At 39.9% G+C, this 21,598-nt stretch overlaps 1 protein-coding gene and 1 long non-coding RNA gene across 2 annotated transcripts in view; one reads left to right on the top strand and one right to left on the bottom strand.

The window, feature by feature from the left end:
- LOC109144712 overlaps positions 1–21,598 on the bottom strand; it is a 109,644-nt gene that overhangs the window by 12,574 nt on the left and 75,472 nt on the right. The window lies entirely within an intron of this gene.
- Positions 23–3,667, top strand: KCNRG (potassium channel regulator). The gene is made up of 2 exons (XM_010400405.4): positions 23–1,565; positions 3,397–3,667. The coding sequence occupies exons 1-2, from the start codon at positions 988–990 to the stop codon at positions 3,647–3,649; spliced, it is 831 nt and encodes a 276-aa protein (XP_010398707.1). The 5' UTR covers positions 23–987; the 3' UTR covers positions 3,650–3,667.

Raw genomic sequence — 21,598 nt, 5'->3', positions numbered from 1 at the left:
AAAAATTCTAGAGGTAATGATAAGAACAAGACAGTATGTACTTTGCAGATAGTTCATACTTTGCAGTTTACTTTTCCAACATTGAATTGCTGGGGTAACTGAGCTGTTTTGTTAGATCCATGTTTCTCTGAAGCCACACTTTCTTAAAAACTGGCCTTAACACAAAGAACTTACTGCAGTGAAAGGCATGCAGGGGTCTGCCATAGGAAGGCAGCCTGGGCTCTAGTCCTGCAGAGGTGGCAGGTACAACAGCTGCTCTCCTCTCCCTCTCTGCCTTTCCAGATTTCAGTTCTGAAAGCCAGGAAAAATTACTGGATGATTCCTTGAACAGGTTGTGTGATGTAACAGGTGTATGGATGTTGGTGGTGTTTGAAGAACCTTGTATAGGTTCTTCTGCTGTTACTGTATTTTTGTGTATCTCATTTCAGGAGCTAATTGAATTTCTGGTTGTACTGAGTTGGCCTTAGATAATAGTGATTTAAAGGGAACCTTAAGCTTGAGTTCTCTAAAGTGCCCTTCTTTTGGAATATATGGTACTGAAACATCTTGCTTGAAGCACATCTAACCTCTTTTTGCAGTGGTCCTATGAACAGCAGTGTATGGAATGAAAACCTTGGGAACTGACATTTCTAGAAAACAAACATAACGTGTGCCATACTTTGGGAATATTTGTTGGCCTCTCTCAAGGTTTCATAAGCTGTGACAGTCCATTCACTGTATTCCAGTAGTCCTTGCAAGCTGTTCATTTCAAAAATAAAACATTAAATTCCAAGAATCAAAGTTTCCAAGCAACCAAACCCAGCAAACAAAACTATTGTACGTGATATTTACATCTTTGTTGCCTGGGAATCCTGTTGCTGCTCCACACCTCGCTCCAAACACTTGCTAAAAGTACACAATGGTTCTTGCAGCTGCCTTGCAGTTTAGGAAGGATCAAGTCACAGACACGTAGATCAGAGTTACGATTCCTGGGTGGCTGAGGTAGCCATGAGTAGTCGAGAGGTGGTCGTTCTGAGTGTGGGAGGTGTGAGATTTGTAACCCGGGCTTTTACCTTGCAGCAGTTCCCGGAGTCCAGGCTGGCACGGATGTTGAATGACGATGACCGGGAATTTAAACTGGTGAATGGAGAGTTTTTTGTGGACAGAGATGGAGCTTTGTTTAGTTACATCATGGACTTCTTGAGGACTCTCCAGGTCTCCTTACCAACTGATTTCTCAGACTATCAGAGGCTGCAGAGAGAAGCAGAATTCTATGGACTCTACCCCCTGGCCAACCTCCTGAGCCAAGAACATTTGCTGAAGCCGAGGCGGGAGATCTTGGAAGTGCGTTTTTCTCCCCAAGAAATGCAGGCCTTTTTCCGGATCTTTGGTTCCTGCAGTACCACCATTGAGGCACTAGCTGAGCAGATCACTGTGTTTACAGGGCAGCAGTCAGGACAGGGCTGGAACAGCCCTTTTCCTTCTCAGAAACCACTTGTTCCGCTGCCTTTGGAAAGACCTTCTCATCATGACATGGTTTTTCTGTGTGGTACTGAGTATTCTGCTAGTGACCAGTTTGTGGCCAGGTACTGTCCCTAGAGTGACTTCTCATTATGGACATGTCTTTGTGACTTCCTGTTCATGAAGTGCACGCTACATGCTAGCAAAGCTCATTATAAAGAAACTGAAAGAAAAGAAATATGTTTCCTTCCTTCTGTTAGTGTGATGTTATCTTTTTCTAGTTCTGAAACACCCAGTTTAATTTCTGTTATGCTGATTTGCCTGTTCTTCAGCTTTCTAAAATATTATTCTTGATGCTTGTTTATGAGCTCTCTCAGGTCTTTCTCTCTCTGCCTTTTCCTCCTCACTCACTTCAGAATCTCGCAGTATCACCTTCTAGAGAACATGAAAAACACAGTAAAATGAAGTAAAGGTAATAAAATAAAGAAGTGAAGTACTGGGGGGAAGCCTAAAATCTCCAGTAGCTTATGTCCAAAAGGCTTTCATATGGAAAACAGGAAACAGGGAATTGCAGGAAGGGTTAAAACACCAGTGGAACTGAGACAGCATTTCAGGGACTGGAAAGCTTTTGTACAGCTTTCTATTAGGGGGAGGGAGAAGAGACAGATTATTAACTATGCTTCACAATGGGTTTTCTTTGAATTCAGTCAGGTTCTGTTTTTATTAAGATAACTGTGTATCAGTAATTTTTGTGATAGCAGTATCGTATTCTAATGACAACTTAGGTTTTTTAAACAATCTTTTGCTGGATGTCTCTATTACATGGAGACATTTTCTTACTGTATAAGAAAATGTTAACCTAATTTGTCCTCTGTGGCTGTTAGAACATCTGGAATTTTATGGAAATTTCATTGAAATATTTCCAAATGGGTTATTCTATCTGAACATATGAACCAACACAGCAGTCTTTTAATTATTTAAAAAAAAAATTAAAGTTTATCTTTCTTCCAGCTTTCTTTGGCTAAGCAAGTAGAATAAAAACTACTTTGCATTTGTGAAGCAATGTAGATTTGTATGCCAAACCTTAACTTTGTAACATATTAGTAATTTTAATGGACTAACAATTGGTTGAGTAGGTTATGGCAACTTAAGTAGTGGGGAAAATATTTCTGATTTTTTCATTGATTTCTTCAGACTTGGTAAAAATTTCCCTCTGCAGAACAATAGGAAAGCTTATCTTGAGTAATGAAACAAGTCAAATTTGATTATGTTGCCTTGCTGAATTTCTATCTCTTAATCTTTGTGGTGACATGGACATTTTTGCCTTTATTGTGCTTTCCATGAATGTTAGGTGTACTTGCCTGTGAACTGTGGAACAGTTTCACCCATCAGTTTATATATTTTGTACTAGTATTTTTATGTGACTTCTGCTCCTCAGAATGTCTGGATAGATTCTTACACTGTACTTTATATCAAATAAAATCATTTGAGGCCATGTGAAAATGATTTTCACATTTGTTACCACAAGTCCTGCTGTTACAAGGTAACTTTGCAATAAATGTCACTGTTTGTAGAGAGAGATCCTGTGTGTTGGAGTGATGCTCTTGGGGTGAATGTGACTTCGCTGTCCACCATTTACTTTCACTGAAAAACAGTTGCAGCATTGCAGAACCTGCTGCTCTCTTCTCCTCCGTTAAGTGAGATGAGGTGGGGGTCCTCACAGGTAAGTTTTGTGGTGGGGGCAGGTGTGAAAGAGAAATGCTTCTTCCCCAGCATGTAACAGAATGAACTGAGAATTGCTCTTAATGAAGGAAAGAGTTCAGTAGTCCTTAAAGGAGGAAAAAAAATCCGGAGATTGGCTGCTGTAAACACAGTGCAGCTGTGTTGACCTATGCTGTCAAGAAGTAGTTAAAGTGTTTTGTAACTGCTTTTTTTTTTTTTTTTTTCTGATTTTAGGTATGTTTCCATAAAGCCTGATAATAGAAAGCTGATTAATGGTACTAATGTCCTAGGCCTGCTGCTTGACACTTTACTCAAAGATGGATTTCGCCTCATAAGCACCAGGACAGTCGTCAGTGAAGAGAAGGTTGAATGCTACACTTTTGAGAGGATGAAGAGGGCAACAGGCCTTACCATCACAGTGAACCAAACCCCAGGAAGCTCTGGGGTAGCACAGGCAAGGAGAAGCCAAGTGCAGAAAGGGAAATAAAGGCTTTTCCTTCCATCTTTTGAATGTAGAAGAGGGATGTGTCAGCACTAGTGGCCTTTTTTTGAGGGGGGGGGATGGGACTTGTTTGATACTGCAACTATTGAGGGAAGTAACAAACACAATTTCTTTCAAGTATCTTTGGGGAAAAATTGCTTTCTTGCCTTTTACTACTCCAACCTCTATAAGTAAAAGAAGCCCATATTCAATACTGGGTTTGTGGACCAGATTTCAGCATTTCCAAGAGTTGTTTTTGTTTTTCTCTGTGGCTAAAATTTACATGAGGACTCGCAAAGCATCAGCCATCCCTTCTAGAAAATTGTTTTTACGTTCTGTGCTAATCTGTAAGTAGATTTAAAAAATGGTAATTGTAGTGGGTTGAACCTGAGTTGATGGACAGTCTTTTAGACTAATGACGCTTCTCACAATTTACATATTTAAACCGTGCTGCAAGGTGGGAATTGAATTTCCTTTCGTTCTAGCTCGCCTGCTGGAAGGTGGGGGGGCCTTGGAGCCTTTGGGCCCTGCTGGGCCGGGCTGGGGCCCCTGCCCCCCTCCCCTTTTCCCAACACTGTGGCACGGACCCTGGGCCACTGGGGGGGAGAACTGTCCCAGAGCCGCAGGCAGCTCAAACCACACAGCTAAAACCAGCCATGGACTGCCGCACAGCTAAAGCCATCCGGCGCGGCTTCCTGGAACCTCTCCTCTCCATGCGGAGCTGGCAGAGCCTCCTGTCTGCAGCCAGCACACTTCGTGCTGAACTGAAGAAGACACCACACAGCCAGCAGCACAGAGGGAGCGAGGCTTTCCCCACCGTAAAGCCTGAACAAGAACACCCTTCAACATGGCGGCGTCAGAGTCAGAGAGAAAGAGAAGCGAGTCACGTGGGACGGAGCTGAGCATGGCGGCGGGAGAAAAGAGGGCGGCGCCGCGATTCTGGCGTGCAGCTTAAAAACCTTCTTGCATGCCATGGTAAGAAACTGTAATACCACAAACTGTCTCTTTAATCCATTTGGAGTACATGGGGGGGATGGAGAATTCACGTGTGGCCCGTGAAGATTGTGAAGAGTGCCTATGCCAGGCTATATAGAAGCAGTGAGAGACTTTTAGAGACTTGTGGAGAAGAAACCCTTTTTGTTCAGGCCAAAATAACTCATCCTTAAAAAGATTAATAACCCCATGTGATGGCTCATGTTTTGCAGTGTGAAGGAACTATGAGTTTTTTCATGGGAGAGATGTTTTACACCACAGCAGATTGTTTCTTTTTTTCCAGGCGGGTCTGCTATTGGTGGCAGTTTGGGAACCATGTGAAGCAGAAGAAAACCCTTTTTTTCTTAAGCATAAGAAAGAGACTTTTCAAGAACTGTAACACTGTCTAACATCCCATGTTCTGTTATCCTTACAGATAGTGATGTGTGGGTTGGGTAAAAGGAGGGAAGTGCTGGAAGGGGGGGGCAGGGGGGGAGAGTTGCTTTGATTTCTTGTTATTTCTTTTTACTTTAAATTCTACTAGTAATAAAACTCTTTCTTTGTACCACAACTGTTTAAGTTTGAACCTGTTTTGCCTCGCAGCTCTCTAGTTCTCAATATTTTCTTATTTTCCCCTTATGAAAATAACTGATTTCGTGTGCTTGACGCTTAGCTGTGTCAAACCACAACAGTAATACATGAAGAAATAACATCTTGATGCAACTGTCATCCCAACAGTTTGGAGAAGTGGCTGGAGGAGGAATACAAACCCCAAGGACTGATTAGTGCTTCCACTCACTGACTCTTGCCATTGGCTAAGAGCAGTGTAAGGGGAACATCCCGAACTGTACTGCTGTGTGGCTTTGTGAAGGCCATTGCTGTGGTCCATGAAATAACGCGTGACTGTCTCTTGCAGAACACTCCTCTGTCCTCTCCTCCCATTCTGGTGGCATTAAGCTACTCTTTGGTTCCGAGAATTAAATGACAAGGTTCTTTGTGAACAAAAGGTCAGTTAATTTTTAGAGCTTTAACCATAAAAAGATGAAAATGTGATAAACAGTCCTTCAGATGAAAGACTTTGTACAGTTTTAAACAAAATAGTGCAAAGGATTTTTTAGTGCTTGTTAAGCACAACACAGTTGGAAGGCTTAGCAGAAGTGGCTTTAAAAGCCTTGGAAATGTTAGTCCTGTACAAAGCTTTGTAAAGATGCCAAAATTAGCTCAGGTACTGAGAGAGGTAAACTAATAAAAAACTAAGCTTTATAAATTAAGAATCTTTGTCCTTCTGTCAAGGGAAAGAAGATAGCAATAGCTTCAGGGATTCATTACTTGCATCTCAATTTTGTTGTTGATAAAACACCACCTTCCCAAGGCTTCAAACAGCCCAGGAGAACCCCTTTGGGCTTTCTTGGCTGACCAATTAGATCTGGCTTTTCATTAGTTTTAAAATGTGAATGCATTACTTTTTTTGCAGCACTTGATAATGGGGGTGGGTGATGGGACTCATCTGTCTGTTTCTTGCCCTAAGGAGTTCCAGTGAAATCGATCTTCCTAAACTGGTGGTGCCACTATGGGACACCTCTTTTCTTTGGCTTCTTCTCTGGGGCATTTCAGCTTGACCCAAGTTCAAAAGTTCGGCAGAAACAGTGAGGACCTCTTTGCTTGTTCTAGAGCTGTTTGGATTGAGAATAATGTGATTATGGGACTACATCTCCTAAGCTGCTTACGGGTTATATAATGTCATAAATGTTGAGGAAATGTAAGAGTGAATGCTTTCACTTCAAATGGGATTTTTTTTTTGTCAATAATGTCAGTATGTTTATATTTCTCTTGCAGTAAGATATTTCTTACAGTGAGAACCGTCATTCATTGAACAACCTCCCCACAGATGTGGTGGAGTCTCTGTCACTGGAAGTTTTGAAGAGGATGCTAAATGATTTCATGGAGGCTCCGTTTCACATGAAAGGCTGGACCAGATGATGTTTTGAGTTCCCTTCCAGCCTGGCCTGTTCCTTGATTCTGTGGAGACCTTCTGTGAAGGTCCATGCCAGAAAGCCTATCATGGTGGGCTTTGAGGTCAGACCACTGTCGGGTGACAGAGCAGACAAGCTGTGTGGGATGACTGTCCCCACAAGTTGCTGTGCTACAGAGACAATGCTCCTTGTTTGGAAACAATGTTGATTATTGGGTGAGTCATTGACTGTGGATATTGTAGGTGGAGACACTAGCCAATAATAATGTGAAGCGCAAGACAAAAAATGCAACTTTTTACAGAGGACGTTAAAAAAATAAGACTTGAGGCTGTATTTAGACATTATGCACTAAATGATCACCAATAGCAGTGATGTAAGCTGAGACAAGTTTCAGAACCCCTCATAGTAACAACTAGAATGTTTCACCTACCAAAAAAGTAAGGGCTTTGTTTTCCTTGCTGCAGCAGCCTCTTTCAAAATTGAAATTTGGATTACTTTTTTTTTTAATAAAGTGAAAGAAAAGATTAAATACTTCAATTTTTAAAGAGCCCTGAAGTTTTAACCTATGCCATCACTCATGTTTCATGTCTTTGGCAAAATGAATATTTGATACAACCATTTCAGTAACAATTTATGATGGGCTGAACACTTTCTGGTTCCCCTTATGGGTTAATTTCTACTTAGCACCAGCATCATTCCATGAATGCAATATTTGGCTCTGGAAAATATACCAGTACAAGTTGTTGTCATGTAAAGAACCATATGTGCTTTACCTTGCCCTTAGGTGACAGTGTGCTGTGACACTACACTTCTTTTGGAAGCAAAGCACATGACTATCAGCAAGCTTGGGTTCCCAGAGTTCTTCTAGCATTTATTCTCACTTAGCTTTGAACTGAGAAGTGTCACCTTCTGTCACTTTGTGTGCCTGCAGAGAGCATGACTAGGCTCTTATACAATGCTTTCACTTTGTTGTTTTTTTTTTTTTTTTAACTGGTAGCTCCTTAAGTAAGTTTGAGAGCGTGTGTGTGAACAATCTGATAGAAATCTGTTGAAAGTGTCTGACTGATACCAGTAGGATAACCATAACTTTAATGGAAGATTAATTGAATTAATTAATTCAATTGAACCTGGTTCTTCAAGGAAAACACCCTCCTGGATTTCTGTAAAAAAAGGAAGCAGTGATGGTAGAGCTACAGGTGTTGTGTAGCTTCAAGCTACAACTAAATAGCAATAATTATGGAGGAGGGGTGAAATTATGTTCATTTGCAGACAAATTAATATAAAGATAGCATTGATTTACTAGGAGGATCTTCAGCTGGCCTCCACCTTGCAAGGTTATTTATGGTACTGTAAAGTGTTGCTGAGCCAGGATGGCAATTTTTCTGTGCCCTTTGGAGTGGTATGCAGTGTAACCCGCAGGCACCAAGGCAGGAATTTAGAAGTAGTGGCCAATGTTTTTACAATGTTTTTGCCTTCTGAAGCTCCAAACAAGCAGGGATGCAGCAGAGAGCAGACAGTGAGGTGTATGCTCAGCAGAGTTGTTCACACAGAAGGGAACAGCTGTACAAGTGAATTTGGCTGATGGGAGTCTGACTGATTTTAAAAGCTGCTTTGTCAAAACCAGATTATGTGCCAAACTGAGTACTTCTAACCAAACCTTGGCAGGCAATTCAACTCTGGTATCTCACAACACAATCTCTGCTAGACTAGCAGCATGTTGGAGGTGACTTGGTCGTGCTTTTACATGCAACAGAACCAGAAGCTGATTGCTCACATCTAGCTCTATTTTTTATTAAATGGGAATGGGATTTTGAGACATTTAGACTTTTATTTTCCAATGAAGTAATTTGTTATCCCTGACATAATCCACTTCTTCAAGTCATTGCCAACTTTCTCAAGAGAAATACAGCTGAAATCAGCAAATTTTGCATCTTCGTAGGAAAAAAAGGAATTCTCTTGAGAAAGTTGGCAAAAGGTAGGATAGAGGTACCACAAACTTTTTTCCATCCCCCTGTTCTTGCACCGTGTTGACTTCCTTTTCTAGTGGGTTACATTTTTTGTGCTTTTAAGTAACTTTTTGCCTGCTTCTTCACACACTGGGAAGACTCTCTTGTGTCATTCTTATCTCTTTTGGGGGACATGTCATTTATTTACCACTTGAATTGTTCAGTAGCCTGCTGATACCAGGAAGGACAAAGTCTATTGTGAAATACCTTCTTGTTCTTTGGGTATTGATTTCAATGACAGTTCATGAGGGTTTTTGTTTCTTTGGGAAGTGCAGTCACTGCATTCTTATAGGTTCTGCAGTCAGCACTCGTGATTGTATAAATGATTAAATAAAGCTCTAGAAATTAATACAAGAGACTAAGATACTATTTAGACTAAGACTGATCTCTGCACTGGCTATAGTACTGGGAAGGTTTCCCCTTTACTAAATAATTCCAAACCATTTTTCACTTACCTTTGTAACTGAATTTCATGTAAGTAGTAGAAGATCCTCCCTATGATGCTGTATATGAGGAATTAATAGCCATAGGGCAAAACAATGATGCTGGAGTAACTGCATCATGCCCAGTCATAGTAACATCTGTTAACTTTGGAGAAACTTTTCTGCCCAGTGAGCTCTTCCCAGTTTCTACCTATTTTGGCTGGTTTCCAGCTTTCCAGAGCTGAAAAATAACTCCCTTAATCTGACCTGAGCAAGGCTGATGTGCTTTTGTCAAGCTCTTGAGTGGGTAAGCCTCAGGTATATCCAACACAACCTGGGTGATACTTTGTTTTGATCCACAGCTGAATTCAGTACCAGAAAGCCACCAGAGTGGATCAAAAGTCCTGTTTGAATTCACAATGAAGCGTTCATAACTTTGAATACTATTAAAAAAAAAAAAAATTTGTTCCCAGATTGCTGGAAAGTGTTACTGAAAATTCATTGAGAAACAAGCTGGGGATTATCCAAGAAGAGGAGGGAGGCTCATTGCCTCTTACTCCTTCCCTCTGATTGGTGCTGAACCATTGCCAGGCTTTAACTTTACAAGGTTTATTTTTATCGATTTTCAACAATAAACAGTGGGAGTATCTTCAATAAAAGATTTACAGTGCATCATGAAGAAATACAACTTCCTACCAAATATTATATTGATCTATTCCCAAATGCTACTGAAACAGCCTGTAAAACCCCAAATGAAGTCCAGTGATGGAGAACTTCCTCTCTGTAGTGACAGATGCATATGACTGTTATGTCTTCAGAAGACAATAAAAGGGAAGGGAGTGACTCTGCTTCTTTGACCGTATCTTCAACAGCCCAGTTAAATCTGTCAACTCAATGTAATCCACATAAATAAAGAATTTGGGAACCAAGGGAACTGCTAGTGTGTCTGAAGATTCCCATTCTTTGAAGCTGCCTCTCCTGCTGCAGTCAGGCCATAATTAGTCACAGAAGGCCTTGTTGTAACTAGTAAATGGATGGACCAACAATGATTTGAATAGTCTGGTTCTGGCTGGAGATATGCCTGGAGCCCTGAATATTCTCAAATGGGTGGGTGAGATGTAAATCACTAGTCATCATATACAAATAAATCTGACTTCTGTTAAAAAAAAAAATTCAGTTTTCTAGACCATCATGTAGTTTCTGATGAAATAACCCCCTGAAGTGTGATCTGATGTGTAAATTTTTCCAAGAATCCTTCCTCCATTTCTACTCTGTTTTCATTCTAATGGAATGGTTCAATAATTGGTGTCTTCTTTCTGGTCAGAAGGATGATGAATGTAGCCCTAAAGGTTGGAAACAGTAATGTGTACAAGTCTGCTGTAGAAAATTAATTTAGGGCTTTGCTTTCTAAGCAAGTTACTGTTACAGCAGTCAGTAACTTCAGCTGAGTGCTTGCTGAAACTGCGAAGAATTAAACATTGCAACATTGTTCCATCCTGATTCTCCATTGGAAAAAAAAAAAGGCAATAGATTGGAAACATCAAGTCTGGGGTTTTACTAGTACTTTGGAGTCAGGAACTGAGTTTTCTTTGAATTTCAAAGCCAGTTTGTAGCTTTCATTGAGGGCCTTCTGAAAAGGCTGGTTTATGGTTTTTGTGTTTGTTCCCCAGTGATATCTAAACTGAGTAATAAAATAATTGCTGACATACCAGTTTATTTACAATGTATTCAACAATAAACAGAAGGCATGCTGATCCTTCTATCCTTTAATCTTTGTGGTTTTACTATGTCTTCAGCCCACTCCTCAGCCAGGTCCTGGTGGAACAGAGGAAGGGGCTACATGGTAAGGGCAGGCAGAGATCCACAGAAGGTGGCAAACTCACTTCTTTCCCATTACAGAGAGGAAGTTAAGGAATAAAATTAGGCTGGAAAGAGTCATGGCCTTTGTGGGACCAAAGAGATACAACTTACTGTATTGAAGAGAGGACAGAGCTGCCAGATATTTCAATGCCACTGGACAAGGAAAAGCAGATTCACAGGAGTGAACAAATGGGTGGGTTATAGCTGCTATACAAACCTGGAAATGGCACAGAATAACCTGGACGGGAGACTTAAATGTTCATGGGACTATAGGGATTTTTTTTTTTTTTCCAATGTGTTAGGTTAATGCATTTGTAGAATATTTTCCGGTGATAGTTCGCATACCCAAAGAAGAAAATTTCTCTCTAGGAGGTAATTTCTGCACACATGCTGTGAAGTGAAACATTGCAGGATCCAGACATCAGATGGATTAGTCATGTTGATATCTCATGCATCCGGAAACAGAAGCTAAGCTTTTGGAGGTCAAATAGACAAACTTTGAAGATCAGAATAACAGCAGTGTTTTGGTAGTGCTGGGGTGGTAAGCCTCCTGGATACTTAATGGCTATGTCCTGTTGGTGGCCTTTGTTTCAATGCCAGTTGCACTATGGTGAGCACTAACCCTATCAGGAAATTACTAATTTTCCATGAAGTGGAAATGTATCTCCTGGAACAGACTGGTTTACCTTTTGTTTTCTCCATTTGCAATTCTATCCTTAAGCCATGTAATATTCCTTTGCTATCTATAGTTGTTTGAAATATTATCCTCTTAAGATGGCTCAGTAAACTGTAGATCCCCAGAACACATTAATAGCTTAAATATGGCCATGTCAAAAATGTAAATGAAAAACTGTATCTGCATGGCCCCTGATATAACAGAAGCTTCTTCCATCACTGGTTAGGCTAAAACTGCTTTCTGCTCTTACAAGATTTCTTTGACAATTGATAGTGCAGTCCAGACTTCACTGGTGTCCACATGCAGTCCCAAAATCTCTATGAATACATAAAGATTGGAAATGGAAAAATGATGGGCAAACAATCATCTTCTTGCATGACTCATCTTTTGGAGACTCCCTGCAGAACTTGGCTGGAAAACGCCCTAGCAGGCACAGGAACACTTGAAGCGACTCCTCTGTTTGCTATAGTTCACCCCCATAAGCTGTGCTGTAGCATTGTCTTGTGCTAAGCTATTGAAAGTCTGACCCATAAAATCGCAGAATGGTTTGGGTTGGAAGGGACCTTAAAGATCCTCTGGTTCCAACCCTCCTGCCATGGGCAGGGACACCTTCTACTACACCAGGTTGCTTCAAGCCCCATCCAACCTGCTCTTGAACAATTCCAGGGATGGGGCTTCCACAGCTTCTTTGGGCACCCTGTGCCAGTGCCTCACCACCCTCTGACCCATGATCCATGCTCTCAATGAGCTTCTGAGGTAGGCTCTGAGACTGAGCAGAAAAGCTGAATGTTACGCGAAGTCATAGAAGGCTAATGGAACATCAGACTGCTATGGTTTGGATCATCTCTGTTTGGTGGAGGGATCTATGCTGACTTCTTGTCTACCCTCAGGACCAAGATAAAGCCATGAGCAAAGGATATAATGACAGTTCTTAGATTACTTACGGAGTGTTCAGGACATGCATGCATATGTGGGCTTTTGTTCTTCTGAAACAGGCAGTGACAAGCATGCAGGTCTCATACTGGAGGCAATGATGCCTGCTAGAAAAACCACACAGTTCCTTCAGGCAGGGTGGGTAACAGTGTGGAAATAACTGTTTCAAAAGCTCAGAGCTCTCAGGGCTTTCTAACTTGGTAGTGACAAACTGCTGGTTGAAAACATTTCTCTGTATCTGATCTTTCAGCTGTATACATTTACATCTCTTGAGATCTGGGACAGCCAAAGTGAATACTGTACTGGAACTGGGTCACTATCACCTTTCCCCTTCCCTTTTTAAGAAATAAAAAGGGGATCTCTTTTCAATAGAAAAAGAAGCAGTGTTACTAATGATCTAACATACTCTCATAAAATACCTTGTGACCAAAAGGAGTCAAGGAGTGACTAAAATAGAATACACAAATCTCTGTGACAGTTGGTAGGCTTTAACACATTATAAAACCACTTCAGTGCTTGAAAGGAAGAGGTACAACTGTAAAAACATTCCCAATGTTCTGGAGCAAACAGACACTGCCATGTGGATGAAAAAAGCAGGTGAACTGCCACATACAAGTTGTCTTTTCTTTTTTCATCTTTAAGTCTTGTGCTGCTTTGCTGGAGGGCATCTAGGCCTGCAGGGTTGGAAAGCCTATGCTCTTGTGATGCCTGTACTTGACAACTGGTGTTTACTTGTCTTGGGGATCCTAAGAAGAGTTTGTACAACCCTGTCTATACCAAGAGAATGTAAAGCATTGAATAGCTCCTTGTGCTTCAGAAAAACCATAAAGAAATACTTTTTATAAAGGTGTCTGTCTCTGGAAATGTTGCTACTCTACTGCACCATATCTAAATACCTTCTAGATGTCTGTGGCAATTCTTACCATTTCAAATTAGCATTTGCAATATTAACTAATAAGACTCTATTTGAGACCATCATTTTCAGAAAGTAATTCTTTCTGCAGCAGAGATAAAACTTCAGCATCTTTTTGCTCTGTCAATATTTGCTGTCATTGGAGGCAGCTTTCCCAGAATCAATTAGCTTGGGAAAGACCTCTGAGATCAAGTCCAACCTATGACCAACTGAACATCACCTTGTCAACTGGACCACGCCATCAAGTGCCACATCCAATCTTTTCTTAAACACCTACAGGGACGGTGACTTCACCACCACCCTGGGCAGCCCATTCCAATATCTAATCATCCTTTCTGAGAAGAAATTCCTCCTACTGTCCAACCTAAACCTCCCCTGGTACAGTTTGAGGCCATTTCCTCTCATCCTGTCACTTCTTACCTGGAACAACAAACAAGCTCTCTGCAATTACCTAAAACGATGTTGTAGCAAGGTGGGTGTCAGTCTTTTCTCCCAGATAACAAGTGACAAGATGAGAGGAAAGGCCCTCAAGTTGTGCTAGCATAGGTTTAGACTAGATAGTAGGAAAACTTTATTCATTGAAGGGGTGGTTAGGCATTGGAACAGGCTGCCCAAGGAGGCGGTGAAATCACCATCCCCGGGAAAGTTCAAAAGGCACGTGGTTGTGGCACTTGGGGATATGGTTTAGTGGGGAACACGGTGATGCTGGGTTAATGGTTGGACGCAAGATCTTGGAGGCATTTTCCAACCTCGGTGCTTCTGAATCTGTGAGATGCTGAAAAATACAGGAAGTTCCCATCTCTATAAGCTGCCCTAGTGTGAACCACGCCTACCTCTCTACTGGTGTAGGATGTCCAGCTAAAGAGAATTGTACAAAAGAACATTTCAGTCCTCTTCTGGTTCTGAGTAAGCACAGGTATATTTTACATGGAACTAGTCCTACAGGACACTGGAAACTTATAAAAAATGATCTCTCAGTACCAGCAGAGTAGAGAATATTTGAATCATTACTGAAGGCCAGACACCCATTGACGTTTATGAGGGGTGATTCTGAGCCTGATTTGACAGTGAGGAGCTGGATTCCTCTGATGAAGCTCAAGGATTCAAAGGTGATTCAACCTTGCTATAATTAATTTTGGTGCCACATTGTTGCTGATAATTTCTCTAGAATTATGGCTGCCAAGGAATTCAAGAACTGTAGACCATGTGTCATGAAAATTCCAACTCTGCATCATTCAACTGCCTGGTGTTCCCAGGTCTGAGCTGTGCTTAACTTCTTCAGAAGAATTTATGTAGGATAAAATCAGGATCTGTTTTGCAAATGTTCTGTTCCTTGTCTCCATCTAATCAAGGTCTAGCCATGTTAGGAGAGTTGCTGACAGCCTAGGACAAGAAGTTAGAAAAGCAAAAGAGCTCTGGTCTTTCTCAAATCTTGTTTCTGCTCAGGCAAACTAGAACCAGAGGCCAGGTGCCTGTATCATTTGTGACATCTTGACGCAAGATGTTTTGCTTGCTCAGCCTTCTTAGAGGATTCATGTGATGCTCATCAAGTCAAGTAAAGTGTATCTTATGTACAGTCTTTAATGACACCACTACATTACACAGCAAGTAGCAACCTCCAGGGAGGTCGTGCTCATTCATGGGGTATCCATAGACACGGAATTCTCCCTAGGCTGAAGCAATTTCTCCAACCAAAGGGGAAAAGCCCCAAACCCAACAAACCAGAAATGCTACAGTTTCTTAACTAAACCACATATTAATAGTTATTTGAGTGTTAATATAAACAAGTAAGAAAGTAAAGTAAGAAAAAACTAATGAAGATTAGTGAAAAATAAAATTGCTACTATCATTGGCTAATGAAAAGCTCTTTGTAGCCACTGGTAGGTAGTCTGAAGAATGAGGGGATTAATTAACACTGCTCTTGCACAAAGAAATGCACTTACTGCTTTCACAGGTGCTGCTGAACAATGTTCTGCTGTTCAAGAGTACCAGACTCACAGGTACCAATGGCTGCATGCAGTGCCCCTGTATCAATGCACCACACACACACAAGAATTACAAGTATTCTTAAAGATACTAGAATTCAGGAGGATTCTATTTTTTTGTTATGTCTATGTAATATCCAGAGGCAGATGAAAGAAAGCATCACAGGTAAAGAAGCTCAATATAAATTATTTGTTTTTAACATAAAGGGTGACAGAGAAATTCCTTTCTCAAGGATGTGCCTTATGGGGATTCACAGTAGTTTCCTTAGGCCTAGATGTCTCAAAAGAAGACCCTATTGAAAGCCTGAGAAACTCGAACACTACAAATCACCAGGACCAGGTGCTGTTTTTAAAAGAATCCTGCAGTAAACATGAAAAAAACCGAGAGATACAGTTGGGATCCTGTCAATTACAATTGAAAATCTCCACTACTCTGGACAATTGTTCACAGCTAAAGACAAAAACCTGCAATTTTAGAGGAAACTGAGATACATTCATAGCAAAAGGCAGTGCTTTTCTCTAAAAGGCTACTTACTTTATGCCTGAATAAGCATAAAATAATGGGATCACAATATAACAGCTCTGCAATTTACCTGTATGTTCTAAGTACCTAGAATTGCTTAAACAAACTAAAAATTAAAGATACTCCAAGAACCATGAGGAAGTCCTGAAGATTAATCCTAATTTGGGAATGAAGTAACCACTCCTCAGAAAAGGAAGAATATTTTGTTTTTTCTGAACAGGAGAAGTTATTTGAATCTTCTTCAACCTAGAACAGGCTCTTACCTATGCTGCTAATTTATAAGGGGGATTCTAAACTCTCCCATGAAAAAAACCCAAACCAAAACAAAAACCCCCGAAACCCAAAGACTCAAAAAGCTGCTTCAAACACAGAAAGAAGAAAGCAGTTTGAGGGTAGATTGCAGGAGGGAAGAGGTGAATCCCCTTGCTGGTTGCTGAACTGCCATGAAGTTCTTTAATGCCGCTCCCTGTTTTCCATCTTCAGCAGATTCAGAGAATGTAGGAGCATAAAGCAGTTTAAAGCCACCTTTACTGGTGCTCTCTTCAGCAATAAAACCCAGAATTTTGGTGTAATAGAGGACCGTGATGCAATTCACAAATAATTCGTTATCTCAGTGTTCATCTGCTGGAAACATAAGGTATTCCTTTAGTGTGCTTTATTGGGTACTTACATTTATTGTATGCTCGCTTTACCATTACTTCAGGAAACATCTTAGGAAAATATGGAACATACAAGGAACTGCACAGTTAGTCCAATAAAAGCAAATTCCACTACCCTTTGAAATCCTACCTGCAGCTTGCTTTCATCTGCTAACAGCAATAGTTATCACTGCCAACAACCTTTGAACAAAATAGTTTTGTGACTTTTTTGCATATATCCTTGATTTAACAAGAAAGATGGGGAACATCTGTGGGCAACTTCCACTAGGTATTTTTTCAGAAGCAGGAGATGTGAACTTGAATCTCCTCAGGCTTCTGAAACCCAGGTTTTCTGTTTTGTGGAAGAGTCCCCTTGCTTGAGATTGTTTCAGGTAGTTTCTTAAAACTCTTCTGAGGGACTTTAGCAAGTCGTGACAATTTTAAACCAGCTCTTTGTTCTGTCCCCATCTTTCCCATTCCCCCTTTTCAAACACAGCATACAGCCTTACCCTCTTATTTCTGCCAGCTGTTCCAAGATGTCTGATCACTGATTCTTTTAATGTGTTCTAAGAGTGAGAAAAAGTCCTTAAGCACTCTGGCTTTCTTGGCATCATGCTAGTCTTCTGTGCTGTAGTAGAAAACTAATTGTTACATCAGTTTCTCTAGCACTGTTGCAGCTATGGATTTTCAGCCACAAATGCAATTCCTTAAATGAAGATGAGGTGTTATAACCCTGGCAATACCCTACGCAGAAAGAGATAACCTCTGTATTGTTTATCTCAGAGCAGAAGATCCCGTGTCTCTGTGACAGATTTCTTTCTGGAATACTTGCATCACCCAGTACTACATTTCATACAGTACCTACAGCATTCCATCATTACATGTATATACAGTGACCATTACAAGGGAGATTTTAGGTTCTCTTTACAGACATTTTGGAAAAAATAAAAGCCAAAATGCCTAGTAAGTCTCCTACAATTGCTGGAAAACACAAACTGGAAGTATGCAGCTAGTTGCTTTGGTAGCAACTTAAAACATATAAAAAAACATCTTAAAGCAAAGCAAATGTGATTAATAAAACCTCCAGGCCTCTTGGTAAAACTGTACTTTGTTAAATAGCAAAAGCTCTCATAGATGTGCCTGTAAGAGTCTCAGTCATTAAACAAGGCTGTACCTGGCTGTACAAGGCTAGTTCACTGCCAGCTTACAAACTTCTATGTTTTAAAACCCTGCATTCTTGACAGAACTTTATCTAAATACTTTGCATTAGTCAGGCTGCAAATGTGATATTAAAGCATGCTAGTTTAAAGTTTTATCGCAAGGACAAAGTACTGCTCTACATTTTTACTACAGCAATTCAAAAATAAGCTTCTATAAAGGCATTAAGAAACTGTGTGTTGACACTCTATTTAACCAAGCTTTAACATTTCTTATAGACGAGATAAAACTTGATTCAAAGGTAGTTTTTACAAGCATGCACTTTTTTCTTCTCCCTCCACTTTCTCTATTTGTGATATGGGATTGAAAAAAATCGCTTGCTGAGTGCAATGAACAGCTGGATTAAAGCACAATTCCTTACTAGAACCTCCACAACAATACAACCAACAGGGGGCTGTCTGGCTACACGATGTTGTCAAATCTGCAGTGAAATCCTTTTTCCTGACTGTCCAACCTACCATTCATGCACACTTCCTAAAACTGGTTGAAGCACAAATCATTTAACAGATTTCATACCTCCAAAACATTAGAGCTCTTGTCCATCTTTGTCTCATACTACTGGAAATCTCGTATTTTTGATCTGGAAGTTCCATTATAGATGGATAATATAGCTTTAATGAATTTATTGATGTGTCTGAAAGTAACAGATATTGCTTGTTGGAAAAGAGGGAGACTTTCACATTGTCTTGACAACAGGAAAAGTGTATCACAGCTGCTTCTGTGTGCTAAGAAGCTATATCTATATGAGCATTTTTGTGCTGGTTTCATATGTTGATACCAATGTTCTGTACAAAAAAAAGAGACCAAGATGTTTTTAGACCTTTTGATACTGATTTAAAGAGCAGATAGGCAAAGTCTGCCTGTAGTAGTGTCAAGAAAGGAAGAATAAGGTCCTGAATATTCCTTGCAGTAATTTAAGCAGTGGCAATGAACTCTAAAACTGGAATGCCAGTCGCAGGAGCGAAGGGTACTTTTCTTGGTGCCGGCACTGCTGCTTACATAAAGCAAGCACATTCAGCTGGCTGAGCTTACCAAAAACTAATCTACAGTCATTCAGTGAAACCACCAAGGAAATATCAGAGCCAGGGTATTAGTGAAGGAAACAAGAAGACTCTCATTCCCAAACTTGTCTGGCTCAAGAATCACAAGGCTGTAGAACCATAGTCTTATATTATTGTTGACTATTTTAGCTGATCGAATAATATAACCCCTGAAGCTCTTCCTGTGCCTTTATTTCAATAAAACATTAAAAATTTATACATTTGAGACTTTACATGCTATAATCTATGCCTTATATTTTTCAAATTTTATAATACTTAAGGTTTTTTTGAGTATTTGTTGAGAGATTCCAAAATGTTTTACTTTTAAAACCACTTAAAAGTGTAAAAGCTGCTGACAGAAGGTTCTTTTATGGGCAATAAAGCCACATGCTTTCCCTGCAGAAATGTAGGGAAATGTGAAGCTTTCTATCCATGTCTGACTCCTTTGGCTATAAACAGCAGACGAAAACACTATGGATATATTGTTCCTATCTCTCAAGAGAAACTAAGCCTTCACCTACTCAGCACCATATACTTTAGACTGAAGATACAAACTGGATAAGTGCTGCTATAATTAATATGTTAATTTCAGAACTTTTGAACATAAGGTTAAAATTTAACTTTAAGAGGCAGAAGCAGTATAAGATAAATTTATTAACAAATACAGAGCAATTATAAGTGAATAAAATATGGAAAAAAATAAGAGTTGCACCTGACGACCATTGAATAACTTCTATCAGAAATAATTTAGAGTGATAAAGAAGTACTCCAATGATTATTATCCCTCTCACAGAAAGATGAGCAATGCCACTCATGCCATTGCATTTTTCCATTTTTTTTCCTATTTCTCTTTAAAGTTAAATATTTTATTCTGATACACACTTACAACTGCCATCTTAGAAAGGAGATTCACGTATATCACAGACATAAGTTTTCCTTCAAATACATTTTAAACGTTTTGCTTTACTTTACATGAAGAATTGCTGCTGCTGTTAAACTGGTACAATAGCAGCTCACCACTTTGGATATATTCTACCACTTCTTGTGACTTTTGTGACAGTAGGTTGTGATGAAGACACAGGGAATCTAAACACTTCAAATTTCAACCATTACTGCTAATATTGCTACCTGATTAGAAGAACTTCCCCCAATACTTAACAAGATACCATGACAAAGGGAAAAGCTGAAACATTTTCAGATCACTGTATCCAAATTTCTAGTACAGACCACTCTCACTTTGCTAAGTGTAGTACCATAGGCAGTACCAAGAAAACAGTCTTTGCAATTTGAAGAAAATGGCTGTAGAAGTCCTAAATACATAGGTATAAGTCACTTTATATTTTTAGAGATGCAGTGCTTACCACTGTACATTAAGAAATTATAACAATTTAACTAGTTCATTCTTTCTGGAAAATAGATCTTCACAGGTAAATTTAATGTCAAATATGCTGAAGTTCGAACATGTACATTACCTTTAGTGTATAAAAGATTTTGCAGAATGTTGACAGTAACTTACAGAAACAACATTCAAAAAATGGCACACACAAGTGTTTAATAATAATAATTGTATTTGCAAAATGAATCAGTGACAGGACACAAATCAGAGTATTTTGGAGTTCACAGGACTACAGAAACAGATTATGAATAAACAGCATGGAAACTCTGTTTCCCAGTATGAGCTGGTAACAAGGAAAGTTGATTGCAGAACAGGTCTTTAAAAGATGCACAGTACTCACCTCTTCCTCTGAAATCAAAATTAATAAATGCCATAGAAAATTCAATGAGGAAATGCATTACTGTAGTACAGCTACTAAACAAAAGTAGCCAACAACCCTTCAAGGTATGTGTCCATTATCCCTATTTTAAATGTGACACGGAGGTGTAGAAACTATCGTAGTATGCAACAGTTTGAGGTACCCTCTAAGACGACAGGAGAATGTCAGGAGACATAACTTCACAGAGTATTTTAATTCAAATGACAACTCTTAAGAAGCTCAGCTACCAATGTGAACCACCAGTGTTTCTTTCAGACATGAGTGTCTTAAATCAGACACCTCTCAAGTAAAGCACAATATAAGCACTACAGAAACAATGGCCTGGTAACTTGTCCAGCATCATGTGAGAATAAAGGCAGAAAAATAAACATCACATTCACTTCTTAGGAATTCTCACTTGACATAACTATGAAGACATGGTTTCCTCTACTTGCAGCCATTTGTTACATTGCCTACAGAATTTTTTACTAAGTTTTGCAGCACCTATAGCAACATCAGGCTTCTTGCTTGCATAGCCCACAAACATCTTCCCTGATCCAGCACCACACCAGGCTGATCCTATCAACAGATTTAATATTCTGTATGATCACGAAGATTGCTTCATAGTACACTGACACAACGGGGCAAATGAAGATAGTAGAATCTTAAAGCAGGAGTTATCTAACTTCTTAGTGATTCATTTTGTGATCTTCATGTTCTTTTACAGTTATTAGCTTGTGTTTTTGGTTTTTTTTCCCCCACAAAAACATTTCCTCCTTTGAATTCTAATTCTCCCTATTATATGAAGCATTTTATTTACTTCCACAAAGACGATGAGAGAACTGAAGAATCTTTCACATGAAGAAGGGCTGAGCAAGCTGAGACTCCAGCCTGGAGAAGAAAAGGCTTGTGTTTGTGTGATCTCAGCAATGTTTCTCAATGTCTGCTGGTGGGGGTACAGGAGTAAAGAAGATGTAGCCAGGCTCTTCTCAGTTGTGTCCAGAGACAGGACAAGAGGCAACAGGTAAGAAATGAACTGCAC

The sequence above is a fragment of the Corvus cornix genome, chromosome 1 (genome assembly GCF_000738735.6).
Source record: "Corvus cornix cornix isolate S_Up_H32 chromosome 1, ASM73873v5, whole genome shotgun sequence".
NCBI classification, from domain to species: Eukaryota; Metazoa; Chordata; class Aves; order Passeriformes; family Corvidae; genus Corvus; species Corvus cornix.
Note: the sequence above shows the minus strand (reverse complement) of the source record. Positions and strands in the feature narration are given on the sequence as shown.

Bases quoted from the DNA above. Each gene is read 5' to 3' on its own strand.
- KCNRG (XM_010400405.4), top strand. From the start codon at position 988: ATGAGTAGTCGAGAGGTGGTCGTTCTGAGTGTGGGAGGTGTGAGATTT. The intron at 1,566-3,396 runs GTACTGTCCCTA...TTCTGATTTTAG, and splicing joins AGTGACCAGTTTGTGGCCAG to GTATGTTTCCATAAAGCCTG.